The 16,456-nt window shown below is 41.1% G+C and overlaps 2 protein-coding genes across 2 annotated transcripts in view; one reads left to right on the plus strand and one right to left on the minus strand.

The window, feature by feature from the left end:
• Positions 1-10,743, minus strand: part of LOC146580542 (uncharacterized) — a 22,690-nt gene extending 11,947 nt beyond the window's left edge. Inside the window, exon 1 of the mRNA XM_085267327.1 lies at positions 10,571-10,743. The gene's annotated coding sequence lies outside the window, so the exon portion shown is untranslated. The remainder of the gene's footprint in view (positions 1-10,570) is intronic.
• On the plus strand, positions 8,362-9,666 carry LOC146580543 (zinc finger MYM-type protein 1-like). The gene has a single exon (XM_085268064.1). It carries the CDS (start codon positions 8,362-8,364, stop codon positions 9,664-9,666), a length of 1,305 nt encoding a protein of 434 aa, XP_085124190.1.
• Positions 10,744-16,456: the final 5,713 nt, after the last annotated feature.

The raw sequence follows: 16,456 nt of genomic DNA on the forward strand, positions 1-16,456 counted from the left end.
AAAGTATGTATCAGCAGCAGAATGGAGCTAAAAATAAATGTTTGTTTCAGTTCTATGAAGCTTTGAGTATTTTGGATTAGTAGCACTGCTGTGTTTGTTGCATCATATTGCTGTAATTGTTTATATGCTTTATATATTCTGAGCTAAGTTGATCTATAGTGTTACATCATATTCTATAAGGATGTTATGTGTTTGTTTACTTTCTGCCCAGTTTGACCCATTTAGCAGAAGTCAGCCTGTTTAAGGCTCTGATATCTGTTCTGTATGACTTGCGGTGTGTTCACACCGAACGCGATGGACGCGAATAGAGCGTCAGGTTTACATGTAAAGTCAATGGAAAGGTGCGATGACACGCGATTGCGGGTCCCGCGAAAATGGCAAAACGCGTGAAACTCGCGTCAGTGTAGCGCGTCTGGCGCGTTTGACACGCGAATAAAACCACGCGCGTGAGTTTTTGTGTTGCATTTTGTGCATACGCGCGTTTGCAAGTGTTTTCCAAGAGAGATTACAAACTGAGTAGGGAAGGTCTGAAGGACTGGAAAAATGCAAGCCACTTGCTCAAGGTCCATGAGTAGGGATGGGTGTCCGGTACGGTAGTAACTAGAGATGGACCGATCCGATATTACGTATCGGTATCGGTCCGATACTGACCTAAATTACTGGATCGGATATCGGAGAAAAATAAAAAATGTAATCCGATCCATTAAATATCACGAAAGCACCTCACAAAACTTGCAACACGCCGTAACTCACCTCAGAACGTTAGCACGGCGGAGCAGTGTGGTCACGTGATAGAGCGGCTGTGGCATGCGGGACCTGTCGGTGGTCTGGATAGCATGTGGGAGCTTCGCTAGCAACCCGGCATTTCATCTCCGACAAAGTTATCCCGAGAGAAGTAAAGCAAGTGTGTAAGTCCATCTCTGAATGTTTGTAAAGCATTCCTGCGTTAATCTTAACGAGCGACTGCCTCTCGCTCTCCGGCTGCTACTTCAATCGTGAAACTGCTTAAATGATCAGCTGATCGGCTTTTCTGTCGCGAGTTCGTCTTTGTTTTTGGCCCACTTTGCACCAGAAAGAGGAAACCAGCGGCTGAACAACAGCAGCACGTTTAAGCTTGATAAGCTGTTGTTAGAATTTATTTAATATTACTTTCTACACCAGGATCTTTTTCTACGTAGCTGACGCTGGTAACTGTGCAGGGGCGGATCTAGCAAAGTTTAGCCAGGGGGGCCGATAGGGCATTAACTGGGAAAAGGTAAATGGTAAATGGCCTGTATTTATATAGCACTTTACTAGTCCCTAAGGACCCCAAAGCGCTTTACATATCCAGTCATCCACCCATTCACACACATTCACACACTGGTGATGGCAAGCTACATTGTAGCCACAGCCATCCTGGGGCGCACTGACAGAGGCGAGGCTGCCGGACACTGGCGCCACCGGGCCCTCTGACCACCACCAGTAGGCAACGGGTGAAGTGTCTTGCCCAAGGACACAACAACCAAGACTGTCCAAGCCGGGGCTCGAACCGGCAACCTTCCGATTACAAGGCGAACTCCCAACTCTTGAGCCACGATCGCCCCGTGGGGGCACAAAGACATACTTTTCTTTCTTATTCTCATTTAAAATGTCTAGCTTTTAATAAATAATTATCTGACACACAAAGTTTTAATTTGATGTAAAATGAATAGAAGTCAATTACTGTATATAGTGACTATTAAGTCTAATATATATACCCTAGTAAGCTATAGTACTTTTTCCTTTGGGAAGGTACCATCTGTGCAGTCTGCAATTTTGTTGAAGAAAGATGTTGAATCTATTTAATATTTCTTGAAAAATAATTGATTTCTGTGCATTTTTTTTCACACTGCATCAAATTAAGGTTGATTACGTCGATTAAGCATCATGAGGTGGCGCGTGAGGGGTGGTTCCCTATTTTTTATTTATTTATTTTTGTTGTTGCTGGGAGTTGGAACCCTATTAGTTAGGTTGCTTAATATTTACGCTAAGTACTCTTTAAAATACCAGAATAGGGAGGATGGTGTAGGTCTAAGTTTATTAGATTGATCAGTATTGCTGAACTATGAAATATTTTTTTTGTATACAGGTATAACAGAATAGCTTTAGTGTAGTTGTTGTTTTAAACTTGAGTATGAACTTGCAGACTTGCAAAATGCAGCAAGATATTTTAAAAAACAGTTTTGTTGATTAAAAAACACTATATCGGATTCATATCGGTATCGGCAGATATCCAAATTTATGATATCGGTATCGGTATCGGACATAAAAAAGTGGTATCGTGCCATCTCTAGTTAAGAGACGTGGTTGCGAAGCGGATTTCAAACTCCAGGCTGTCAGTCACGCAGTACAAGTTGGGAACAGAGCAGCTGTGAAATCTGTCTTTGTTATTGTGCTCAGCGTCTTTTAGTTTACATTTTGACTGCACAATTGTGAGCTTTTTGTTATGCACAAAAACAACATTGTTTTCTTTTATTTATGGAGCATTATTATTTAATAAATGCTCATAATTTAGTTTTGAGTAAATTTTATGTACATCTGCTCTATGTTAATAAAAGTGCCTGTGTGACATCTGGGACACAGCTTTGACTAAGAACTCTCTTTTTGTTCTTACTTTATGGCTTTAAAAAAATATATCGAGATATATATCTTATATCGCCATCCAGCTAAAAAATATCGAGATATGAATTTTGGGTCATATCGCCCAGCCCTACTACAAACTTTACCCGAGTCATTAGCACATGATTCTCCTTATGGGGACCTGATATGTTTAATATGCTGCTGAGAGTATAGCCCAGAAGAAGCGTATAGTATAGCTTTTATTTTGGAAAGAGACATTTCTCTGTAATAAACTCTCTTTTCCAAAGATGAGTGATTTCTCGATCAGATAGATTTATTTTTTTATTACTTTGTTGTTTCGGCAACATTAAATTTAAAAACTGTACTTTTGAGTTAAAATATATATTTATAATTTTAATAAATGACAAATTAAAAAGGCATGAACATTTTTTTCTATCGAAAAAATATCGAACCGAATTGTGAATTTTGTGTATCGTTGCACCCCTAAAATATATATTTTTTTCTTTTTTTGAAGCTTTGTAAAAGCCCGAAAGACGCAGAGATACGTAGTAGGATTAAAGAGCGTAATAACTGACTGAAACGGAAGACGGCAGCACTGCATGTACATGCATGTACAAGCCGCTGATAAACACCAGGCCGAGAGGCCGGGGGCACCCCACCTCCGAAGTGGCCCGAGCGAGCCCCAATAAGCGGCCGCCAAGGAGTGAGCCGGTGTGTACCCGGACGCCCACCCCCAGACACAAAGAACCACCAACGCACCGACACCTGAGGGAGTCCGCCACCGGCAGGGGAAGTTGTGGTGGGTGGAGATAGGCCTCCAAACCTTGGAGGGCCTGAGATGTCCCCAGAGAGGTGGCGACTGATACCCAACCTGACATATAGACACAGACATACAGGCACACACAGACACAAACATCCATTCCCACCTTCATGCTCTCATATGCACTTACTCCACACTCAACCGACGTGGAGACAGACATAAAGAGACGCTGTACACACGATCACACTCCCCAAGCGTACTCTACGAACCGGGTCTAGGTACCCTTGCCCCTGGAGGGGGGGATTGCACCCAGACCCAGGTGGTGTTACCCTTTTCCCTGCGGTGGGGAGAGGCAGACCGCCCCGACTCCGCAGCAGCAGGGAGGCCCCACACCCCAGACCGCAGTCGGACGGCCAACTCCTCCTAGCCCCCCCGCTCTAGCAGGCCGCAGAGAACGGGGGTGAGAGAAGACTCCAAACCTCCCTCCACCCGCTCATTGTAGTGTTGATGCATGTGTGTTCTAAGGTGCAATTAAAACCCAGGAGGGCATGGAGCTATTTGTTACAACATTACACCCCCCCCCCCCCCCGCCCCCTCCCCGCACGGTGCGCCCCCTCCCTTCCCGTATCATGGTTCCTTTTGGACGTCACCACATCAAAAAATCAACACAAGATGTCAAAAAGGCCAAAACTGTCAGGTGCCCAGGGAAGAAAAAAAAAGAGAAAAGAAGAGGAGGAGAAACAAGAAAAAGACAGAGGTAGGTAACGTTAGCCTACATGAAATTATTTGTCTGAATGTGATAGTAACCTAAATTTTTAGCATTAAGCTAATGTTACATGATTCGCTAATTGCTAATCAATAAATAGCTAGTTAACTGTTTTAACGTCAGTTAATATTGTGGAGGGGGCTAAATTGTTATGGAAAATAATAATGTAACGTTAAGTAATTACAGTACTCCCACCTTTCCCACCATTCCTCATTTGTATTCATCTTTTAAGCAGGTGTTTTTTTGTTTACATTGTTATTGCCTTCTGGTTAGCTAACGTTTACCCTGCAGGTAATAGTCACTTTTCCACCCCTGTATATATTATAGTTGTAAGTCTAGTTGTTAAAGTGCACATCATTAATGTTAATTAAGCAATATCACATGAGAGGGAATGCTGTTTTTTAATATGAGCACTGCTGTGATTCGGTCAAAGATAATCATAACATAACATTCTCATATGATATTATACTGTTACTTTGCATTCTGCTATTCAGCATTTTACTGTAATGATGGCAATAAATTGAATCTAATCTAATTTGCATATCAGTTAACATCATACATATATCTCTTTGGTTTTTCATTTATATTATATCATTTCATTTTATTCCTGGAATCATATGTTTTTATTATTAGACTTTAATACTCAGTGGTGTCACATACTCCTCTCTTCAGATGCACTGTTGAAGTTTCTAAATCCCACCCCTGGGCCATCTACCACATCTACCGCTGCTGCCTCCACTTCAGCAGCACAACCCACCAGTGATGCAGCATCAGCAGCACAACCCAGCCATGATGCAGCAGCATCAAGCGGTCTTCCTGTTGCCTCCACCTCAGCAGCACAACCCACCAGTTTTGCAGCATCAGCAGCACAACCCAGCCATGATGCAGCAGCATCAAGCGGTGTTCCTGTTGCCTCCACCTCAGCAGCACAACCCAGCAGTGATGCAGCAGCATCAAGCGGTCTTCCTGCTGCACCAATAGACCCTGCTGACTGGCCTTCTGCTTTAACTGAAAAGGTACGAACAGAGTTAGTTCACAGAGGTCCATTTGTAATTGATAGTGACTTCACATTCCCGAAACAGAAAGACGGGCGAAGGTGTCAGCATGATTATTTTAACAGACTCTTAATCAATGGGGAAAAGGTGAGAAGAACCTGGCTTATGTATTCGAAAAAAAGAGGATAGCTTGCACTGCTTCTGCTGCAAAATGTTTTCCAAGAGAGATTACAAACTGAGTAGGGAAGGTCTGAAGGACTGGAAAAATGCAAGCCACTTGCTCAAGGTCCATGAGTAGGGATGGGTACCGGTGTCCGGTACGGTAGTAACTAGAGATGGACCGATCCGATATTACGTATCAGTATCGGTCCGATACTGACCTAAATTACTGGATCGGATATCGGAGAAAAATAAAAAATGTAATCCGATCCATTAAATATCACGAAAGCACCTCACAAAACTTGCAACACGCCGTAACTCACCTCAGAACGTTAGCACGGCGGAGCAGTGTGGTCACGTGATAGAGCGGCTGTGGCATGCGGGACCTGTCGGTGGTCTGGATAGCATGTGGAGCTTCGCTAGCAACCCGGCATTTCATCTCCGACAAAGTTATCCCGAGAGAAGTAAAGCAAGTGTGTAAGTCCATCTCTGAATGTTTGTAAAGCATTCCTGCGTTAATCTTAACAAGCGACTGCCTCTCTCTCTCCGGCTGCTACTTCAATCGTGAAACTGCTTAACGATCAGCTGATCGGCTTTTCTGTCGCGAGTCCGTGTCTCTAGTTTGCTTTTGGCCCACTTTGCACCAGAAAGAGGAAACCAGTGGCTGAACAACAGCAGCACGTTTAAGCTTGATAAGCTGTTGTTAGAATTTATTTAATATTACTTTCTACTCGAGGATCTTTTTCTACGTAGCTGACGCTGGTAACTGTGCAGGGGCGGATCTAGCAAAGTTTAGCCAGGGGGGCCGATAGGGCATGAACAGGGAAAAGGGGGCACAAAGACATACTTTTCTTTCTTATTCTCATTTAAAATGTCGAGCTTTTAATAAATAATTATCTGACACCCAAAGTTTTAATTTGATGTAAAATGAATAGAAGTCAATTACTGTATATAGTGACTATTAAGTCTAATATATATACCCTAGTAAGCTATAGTACTTTTTACTTTGGGAAGGTACCATCTGTCTGCAATTTTGTTGAAGAAAGATGTTGAATCTATTTAATATTTCTTGAAAAATAATTGATTTCTGTGCATTTTTTTCACACTTCATCAAATTAAGGTTGATTACGTCGATTAAGCATCATAAGGTGGAGTGTGAGGGGTGGTTCCCTATTTTTTATTTATTTATTTTTGTTGTTGCTGGGAGTTGGAACCCTATTAGTTAGGTTGCTTAATATTTACGCTAAGTACTCTTTAAAATACCAGAATAGTGAGGATGGTGTAGGTTTAAGTTTATTAGATTGATCAGTATTGCTGAACTATGAAATATTTTTTTTGTATACAGGTATAACAGAATAGCTTTAGTGTAGTTGTTGTTTTAAACTTGAGTATGAACTTGCAGACTTGCAAAATGCAGCAAGATATTTTAAAACAGTTTTGTTGATTAAAAAACATTATATCGGATTCATATCGGTATCGGCAGATATCCAAATTTATGATATCGGTATCGGACATAAAAAAGTGGTATTGTGCCATCTCTAGTAGTAACCAGACCGAAAAGCAGCGCACATTTCGGTGCTTTTTTTTCCTGAGCTGTGATACACTTTAGATTCTAGCCAATCATTTTACGTTTCCGAGGATAGTAGGCGGGGCCAGGTATGTACGTTCTTTTAGAGCAGAGCTACAGATTAAAAATGCCCAAGACAAAGCGGTCAAAAGTCTGGCTGTACTTCACAGCAAAATATGCAAACTCAGCAGCCTGCAACAAGTGCTTTAAGCTGATACTGTGATACTGTCAAAGGAGGTAAACAAATCCGATGAAACACCTGGCGATGCATAGCGGGTTTTTTTAAAGCCGAGAAATGCGCCGTACTTGATAGCTTGCTGCGAGACCTCACACCGTGCACATCTACTACGGGTGGGTTGCCAGTTATCGGACCCGGAGCAATATCCCCCAAAAACCCGAAGAGGACAGTCTTGGCCCCTAGCCCTGCCAGTGTAGCAGAAATGATGACGGCAGCAGCAGCCGTTCTTCTCTGCGTGAGTAGTTTAATGTTGTTCGTGTGTAATTTACTTTGAGTAGGCTAACCACGTTATTACATTAATGCATGTAAGGTGAACTAGCAAACACCGTCGTAGTTACATGCGGCTGTCCTCTTGTTTGATGGCAGATACTCCCTTCACCCTTGCCAAAAAGGCTAAAATGACCAAAGAAAAAGTGGAAAACAGCTAAACATGAGAGGTTTTTGGACAAAGTTTGTGTTTTTTCCATTGTTTAAGCACTGCTTCCAGCCAAGAGTGATACCATATATGCCCCATAGCTGCAGAAAAGGCTAACATTGTTATCTTTTTACAAAAAACAGCTGAACATGAGAGGTTTTTGGACCAATTTTGTGTTCTCCATTCTTTAAGCACCGGTTTGAGCACCATTTAAGCACCGGCACCGTTTCAAAAGTACCGGTTTGGCACCGGTATCGGATAAAACCTAAACGATACCCATCCCTATCCATGAGGATAGCCAGGAGCATAATGCTCACATGGCAACATGGAAGGACTTGGAGGTCTGTTTTGCGAAAGGACTCACAATAGATAAACAAGAGATGGCACTTGCTGAGGCTGAGAGAAAAAGGTGGCGTGAAGTTCTACATCGTTTGGTGGCAATAATTCAGTCCTTAGCTGAAAGAAACATGGCTTTCAGGGGGTCCACAGGCACATTAAATAAACCAGACAATGGCAATTTTCTGAAAGAAGTGGAGCTTATGGCCAAATTTGATCCAGTGATGAAGCAGCATGTCAGTAGAGTAGAAAGTGGAGCTGGCAGTCACATACATTATCTGGGAAAAACAATCCAAAATGAACTGATTGACACCATCAGTTCAAGAATAATAAAACGCATTGTGGAAGATATCAAAACATCAAAGTATTTCTCCATCATTTTAGATTGCACACCTGATCCGAGTCATAAGGAACAGCTCTCTGTCATAGTCAGGATAGTGTCACAAGAAGGCATACCACAAGTTAAAGAGCATTTCCTGGGCTTTCTTGTTGCAGAGGAATCAACAGGAGATCATTTGTCAACTCTCATGCTAAAACGGATAGAGGAGCTTAACATTCCTTTTGAAGACTGCAGAGGACAGTCCTATGACAATGGGGCCAACATGAAGGGAAAAAATAAAGGTGTTCAGGCAAGGTTGCTTCAGCTAAACTCAAGAGCTTTTTTGGTCCCATGTGGTGCCCACACTTTAAATCTGGTAGTAGCTGATGCTGCAAAAAGCTCACCAGATGCCCTTGGCTACTTTGGGCATTTAGCAAAATTATTCAAGCTCTTCTCAGCCTCCACCCATAGGTGGGGTGTTCTCTTGAAACATGTGAAAACCACCTTGAAATCATGGGCTGAGACCAGATGGGAAAGCAGGATAAAAAGCATTGAGGAAGTCAGATATCAGGCTCGGCAAGTCAGAGAGGCTCTTCTGGAGGTGAGGGAAACAGCTACAGACCCTGTGGTCAGAGTTGAAGCCCAGTCTTTGGCTGAGGAGATTGGATCCTATCGTTTTTGCATTTGTACAGCCATCTGGTATGACATTCTCAGCAAGATCCAGTATGTGAGTAAACTCATGCAGTCGCCCTCCATGCAGCTAGATGTGGCTGTCGACTTGCTGAAGAAAACCAAAGATTCCCTCACCAGCTACAGAAACACTGGATTTTCTGATGCACAGACAACGGCAAAGGAGATGTGTGAAGAAATGAATGTGGAGGCTGAACTCAAACAAAAGCGATTGAGAACCACCAAAAGGCACTTCGGTTATGAGTCTCCAGATGAGCCCATACAAGATGCACTTAAAAAAATGGAAACCACATTTTTTAATGTGGTAGTGGATACAGCCATCTCTTCACTTGATGAGAGATTTCAGAACCTTGGAGAGGTGAATGACAAGTTTGGAGTACTCCTCAATTTCCACAACTTACAAAAAGAAGAGCTGCTACAGCAGTGCCAAACACTGAGTACTACTCTGACCCATGACAGCCAGCCGGACATTAATGGCACAGAACTTGCAATGGAAATGCAGAATTTCCCACCATTGCCATCAAAGAACATGACAAACATGGAACTCTTGACCTTCCTGCATGAGAAGAAGCTGGCAGAAATTTACCCCAACATGTGGGTTGCTCTGAGAATCTTTGCCACTCTTCCTGTTACAGTGGCTGCTGCTGAAAGAAGCTTCTCTAAGCTCAAACTCATTAAAACCTACCTGAGATATACTATGATGCAAGAATGTCTCAGTGGACTTTCCATCATAAGCATAAATCATGTGGTCTCAAATCAGTTGTCATATGATGATGTTGTAGATGACTTTGCTGCAAGAAAGACTAGGAGAGTAAGGCTGTAGCAGGTCATGTGAGGTTGATGAGGGGGTGGTGTACAGTAATTTGTAAGTCATTCTAGTTAATGCAGTATTAAAAAGCACAACTAGAGAACTCTGTAGGATCCCCTTTTTTGTAATATAGTTGTTAAAGTCATACTGGTTTATTTAATATCTTGTTTTGTGCAGTGCCTTATTTATATTGTATTTTTGATTTATTTTATCCAACTTGTTGACACGTTTTATTGTGTTTATGTATGTAAAATTTATTGTATTTCATATATTCATTTTTTGTATTCATTTATTTATTCATATATTTTTTATCTTGTTAATTATTCTGATTGTGAATTTGCTTTCTTTAAGTAAAAAAAAAAAGGTCAAAGACAAAGCTATTCGGTTTCTTGTGAGTACATACACTATACTGCCGATGTAGGGGGGCGCCACCTAAAATCTTGCCTAGGGCGCCAGATTGGTTAGGGCCGGGCCTGCACTAGGGCAAACTATGGCATGCAGGCTTTCACATTTCACACCATTCGAAGACAAATATAACGTCGCAGAACACTCCAGCTCACATGTTAGTCTGCTCCAAGCATTCCCACAAAGGTCAGTGTTTTGTAGTAGTTAATATGTCATTTTTCATAACATAATTGTCCACTAAAGGCTGACTGCCCTCCCCCAGGCTTGTACCCGTGGCTTCATGTCCTGGGGTGGGGGTTGGTTGTTCTCCTCCCCTGCACTCCATCCTTTTGTTCATATTCCAAGATTATTTTTGCTATATGTATTCTTACCTCCTAGCAACCGCCATATTATAATATTGCAAGCAATCACAAACTCTACAGTCTCCCTGACGTCAATGTATAGTAAGCAATCTATTATTCTCACCAGAGAAAAACATAAACTAAAACCACATCAAAGTTAGCTCCGTGCTTACCTTTAGATGAGCCCACAAACAAGAGAACTCTGTGATTAAGCTAGAAGCCTTTCCAAACACAGTTAACAGATCCAGCTACAATCCAAGAGACAGCGGTGCAGATATCGATTGAAAAGTAGGTAGTTGTATATGATCCTGTAGGTTTACTACTTTACTCCCGTTTCACGAAAAAGCAGCTCTCTCTGCTCGAGTCCTCTCCAGCGCATACACTTTGCTCCGCCCCCTTTACCCAGATCTGCAGCGATTTGTTGCTGTGCGGTCACGTGACTCAGCTGCACAACGTAATCACGTGGTGTGTAATTTCAAAATTAGCGCGCTTCGGGATTGACGGCAGGCCGCAATGCATTGTGGGTAGTGATGTGCGATACTGCATATTTTGGTATCGATCTTCTGCTTTTCTTTTCATTCCAGTTAAAATTATTACACTCTTGGAAATGATGATAATAATATTTCCACTGTGGGATTTCTATGCATCAGAAGTAACACTTCTACATGCTGTTAATAAATATCACTGTACCTGTCTGTGTAGGTTCTCAGTCATCCAGGTCATCGTAGTCAAAGGAGCTTGCAAAGAAAACCGTCTGGACTTCTTTAAGTTACTTGAAGACGTTTCACCTCTCATCCGAGAAGCTTCTTCAGTTCTAAGGTCAAATGGTGGAGAGTCCCAGATATAAACCTAGTGGGAGTTTCCCCCCACAGAGGGACAAAAGGACCCCCTGATGATCCTCTAATCGCCTGAGCCAAGGTGTGAAACTGGGTGTGGGTCCCAACCAGTCAGAGTTTCGGGTGAGTTCATTGTGAAACCTGGCCCCACCTTATCATGCGAATTCCTGAGATCAGATGGCCCAGGATGTGAGTGGGCGTTAAGGCGTCTGGGAAGGGATCTCAAAACTGGATTATAGATGGCAGAGAGTTGGTGTCGTAAACCCCCGCCTCTGTTCAAAGATGGTCGCTCACAGTGGACATAGATGGCTTCTTTCACTCCTCTTTCAAACCATCTGTCCTCTCTGTCCAAAATGTGAACATTGGCATCTTCGAGGATGGACAGAGATGGACATTTTGGACAGAGAGGACAGATGGTTTTGCATGTTTCCCTACTGTAGGGGTCTCTGCAAGCATACAGAGGGGGTACTCTGAGAGGGTCCAAGATGACAACTTTGGAATTCTACTAGAAACAGTCGATCATATTTGTTGTCAAAGCTGAATTCAGGTTAAACTACGCTAAATTAGCGTTTTTAGCTAACAGCTACAATAAGCATAAAAGTTACCTTACGGCTATCATTAGTTAACATGACGCTTGTTCTTATACATGTAATACATTTATTACCAACTTGAGAGTTCATCCGCTGGTCATTCGACATGACAAATGACTTCTGAAGTCTTAACTCAGCTCAAGACGCTGTAGATTCCCGTCGGTAACACTTTCGGTCCGCTAGTAAAACGTAGTTCTATTAATCTGCGCTTGAACCGGAACCGGATGTAAGTTCCAAAAAACTGAATTTTGGAACTGAAATTGAATTGTATAACTGAAACTGAAATTATTCGAGAGCTGAATTTTTAAAGGATAAAATTCAGTTTCAAAGCAAATCAATTCATTTTCAAAATATAAAATTCAATTTCAATTTAGTGATGATCATTTTCAAACCATAAATTCAATTTCAAATTAGACTAATTCAAATTCAGTTTTCAAAAGCATTTATTCAAGTTACAATTCAGATTCAATCTGAGCAATTCAAATTCAAATTTAACTTATTCAAATTCAGTTTCTGATGGCACAGATTTCTGCCCATACAACTTGTTCATTGCAAGTCTGCAGTATTAAGAATAACTTGATATTTCTGACTGTACAATACTAATTGTTTACCTACTAACAAACATTTCAAGTTCAACAAATGAAAAAACAATTTGTGGTAACCTGAATATGATTAAAAATAATTAACAACACTTTGTAGTGATGTTAAAATCAGCCCAACTTTTATTTTCAAATGCAAAAAAGTATAACAGCCAACATACTGGACACTGTTCTCTTGAACAACAAACAATTATATTGCCATCACTGTTATAATCTTACAATGAAACAAAGTCTCAGATTTAATTATTAAGAAAATAAGTTTAGACCTACCACAAGTTTGTTTTGTACATACATTACTTATATAATCAAAATAAAATATTTATTTTTCTGTCACAAGTGCAGTCTCTAATTTAAACAACACATTTGTTTTCCATTCCAACACAGGAGCTGGAATGTTGTATTATTTTAAGGATGGCTTGTTTCCAGTCCAGGCATTACTGCCTGAATGACTATCATGGATCGAGGTGATCCAAATGTAGGAGAAAGTCTTTAACTTCCCTTAAGTACAGTGGCAGTGGATGTGGGTTGGAGATGCAATGAGCTTGAACCTGCAGGCGACCATCTTCACTGACCACACCATCTGTGATGGAGGACTCATCTCTCCTGGTGTCCTGCAAGCAAACAATCATATTTTTTGGAACATGAACTTAATTGCTTTCTTAAAAGATTTTTTTTACCCTGCATTTGGTATAGAACAGACTCAAACTTAGACAATCTCAGGCTCCCTCCCCACCGGGGAGGTGACATTCAATGTCCCACTTGTCAGTCTGGATAGCCGTGACCACCACCCAACATACAATAATGTCATGAAAGCATCATTTTAAAAAGGGTTATGCAAACATGGCTAATAACTTTTATTCTAATGATGTGCAAAATGATTTGGGCACAAAACAAAGTTTGCTGTTAGAAAACCTGCAGACTTCACTAAATACAGTGTAGACCCTCTAAACTAAGTTTGGGGGATGTGATCTTTCAAGAAATGCAGACCAAACTGTTGTTGTTTGTTTACTTACACAGTATGTCTTGTAGAATTAACTGGAGTCAACAGCAACAGCATAGTGCAGTCATATCTCAAGTCTAATAACAGAAGACAGGAAAAGATTAGTGAAGAAACAACTTCCTCAAACCAAAGCACAAATAAAACAATAAGTAAAACAGGCTGATCTAAAGTATGATTAAAGTTCAGCCTGATTACGATAAATGTCAATGACAATTGCTAATATATTGGAAAACCAAAACACTTACCACTGAGTTGATGTCTTTCTGTCCAACAGCAGGAGTACTGGTCCCGAAACTCAAAGACAGTAAGAAGCAAGCAGAGGGAGAAAAAACAGAACATTTTTTAGAACCTGATTTGATCCTTAATGGCTGTGCAGTCATAATAACTTACAAGACAGAAGGTCAATGTAGACCACATACAACCAAATTAAACTAACACATATAGTATTAAAAACACCATCTACTACTGTGTCTGAATGTGTGATATTGGCACTGTCAGTTTAGGCCTAAAAATGTATGTGTTTTAAAAAAAGACCACCTAATTTAAATATAATCATTACATGCTTGTTAAAAGTTAACTTCCAATATATAAAGTTTCTAATAAGCAAAATGACCAGATCTAACATATGGCAGGGTTTATATGTAACATAATGTTTCTTACGATTCAACTCTGGAATTTAACTTAATTCTTTAGGAGGGCAAGCTATTCTCAAGTATAAAGCCAATCTAGACTTTATCCATTTAACAGGCCACTAATCTGGATTATAGCTTTCACAACAAAACCTGTTTTTAAACACATTTTTTTAACAAAATAAATACTATTGTTATTATTATTATTTAAAATGTAATTAAACAGAAAAGTGGTTAAATACAAAAGCAGTTTGCTTATGTTGTTAAAGAAAGGCTAGATTTGACATTAATAGATGCCACAGATGTTCAAAAGCTGCCTCAAAGCATTAAAAAAAATAGATGTCTCCAAAAACGTCGGAGCATTTTTGCAAATATGTGATGTTTTGATAAATTAAGTACATATTTGAGCATTACACAGCTACATCCTCGCCTGAAAATATCTTAAAAGTTTATTTTGTGACCCAGAAAAAGTAATATTTAAAAGTTTTTTAGCCGCGCTCCTCTGCCATTGTCGCGTTTACAAGCACACACAAGTACACACAGGCTCCGACAACTGCGGCCGACAAATGCGATCCTCCTTTTCCCCAGATGACCCTTTCTGGGTACAAATACAGGCCATTTACTTTTTACCAAGCATTAAACATTAAGTCTCTCTCTTCTAAATGATTTAATAATGATCAACATATTTATTCTGCCTTACAGAAACAGCATTGCACATGTTGAAGGCTCTCGCTACTTGATAAAAGTCTGTTCATTTCCTTTGTATCCAGCCTCTGTATTGATCTTCCAGTTCAGCCTGTTTTCCATGTACTACATGTACCAGGTACTTGTACTTCTCCCCAGCTGATGATTGTTTCCAGATCACATCACAAAATCATCCACCAGCGCTTCACACTCCTCCTCCTGCCATCACTAATACATCCAGGTGTCTTGACTCAGACTTGTACTGAATGTCTGAGTGTATAAAGTCCAGGACAGAACTGTCCACCTGTGGAGCTCCTGCTGCACATCACTAAATCAGAAAGAGAGCTCGGCCCAGTCTCACATACTGTGGTCAGTCTGTCAGGCAGTCAGTGATCCATGAGGTGGTGTTTACTGACATTACTGTAGTTTTTTCTCACTAGCAGCAGCTGAATCATTTTTCAATGCACTTGAGAAATCAAAGAAGGTGATCATTAACCCTGCAGGAAGTAGATGATTTCATCATCCAAGTTCAACAACTACAATCCATCACAATAACTGATCTCTCAAAGCAGACATGGCTCTCTTATACCTAAATACTAGGGGTGCAACGATATTCGTATCGATATTGAACCGTTCGATACAGTGCTTTCGGTTCGGTACGCATATGTATCGAACAATACAACATTTGTAATTTATTTTATCAACTTTCCTTCTGACGATGCTGTCTGTGTTGAGCGCTCAGTGAATCTGCGTTCGACTACTCCGCCTAGGCTGCACTGTCGAGCGCAGATCCACTGAGCGCTCAACACACACAGACAGCATTGTCAGAAGGAAGAGCGCAGGGCAAGCTAGCGAGACAGAAGTTAAGCTCTCCTTGCAACATGGACCTCCCCCACCCTCATTCAGATCTGGCGTTTGGAATTATTTTGGTTTTCATGTGACGTATGACCCTGAAGGTAGGCGCGTCATGGACTAAAGTAAAACAGTATGTTGGATGTGCCACGCAATGCTCAATTACATGGGTGGGAGCTAGTGTGTTAGCCGTCTAGCCCCATGCACGGGCGATCAGGGGTAGCTCGTTAACGGAGATTTGCCGTGTTGTGGCGTTAACGTCATTTCAACGAGATTAACCTGAAAGCACTAGTGGGAACACAACGAATATGACTGCACATTTACGCCGACATCATCCTAGTGCAAAGACAATTGGAAGCAGACAAAAACAAGCAAGCATGCTACTAACTTTAGCCGAGTCATTTAGACAGCCGTTAGCACATGATTCTCCTTATGGGGACCTGATATGTTTAATATGCTGCTGAGAATATAGCCCAGAAGAAGCGTATAGTATAGCTTTTATTTTGGAAAGAGACATTTCTCTGTAATAAACTCTCTTTTCCAAAGATGAGTGATTCCTCAATCAGATACAGGGCTCGCAATATCGCTAGCCCGACGTCCTGGGGCTAGCGATTTTTCCAGTCAGGCTACCAAAATCTATCTCTGCCCTGCCCGTCGGGCTATTGTAGGAAGGAAAAATATATGTCAATGCTTTTGCATTCTTTCGGAAATGTAGCTGGGTAATTATGTCATTGGCATCGGTGAGCCACTGTCAATATGTGACATATTGAAATCGCGTTTGAATTTGCGCTTGTTTTTTGCTTTCAGTTTGCAATCGCACGAACTGTGTATAGAGAGCGACAGCACTGATCTGTGAGTGATGATAATTT

Source organism: Mchenga conophoros, linkage group LG3 (genome assembly GCF_057382185.1).
Source record: "Mchenga conophoros isolate Kocher_MC1m ecotype Shallow Benthic linkage group LG3, M_conophoros_male_GT1.1, whole genome shotgun sequence".
Taxonomy (NCBI): Eukaryota; Metazoa; Chordata; class Actinopteri; order Cichliformes; family Cichlidae; genus Mchenga; species Mchenga conophoros.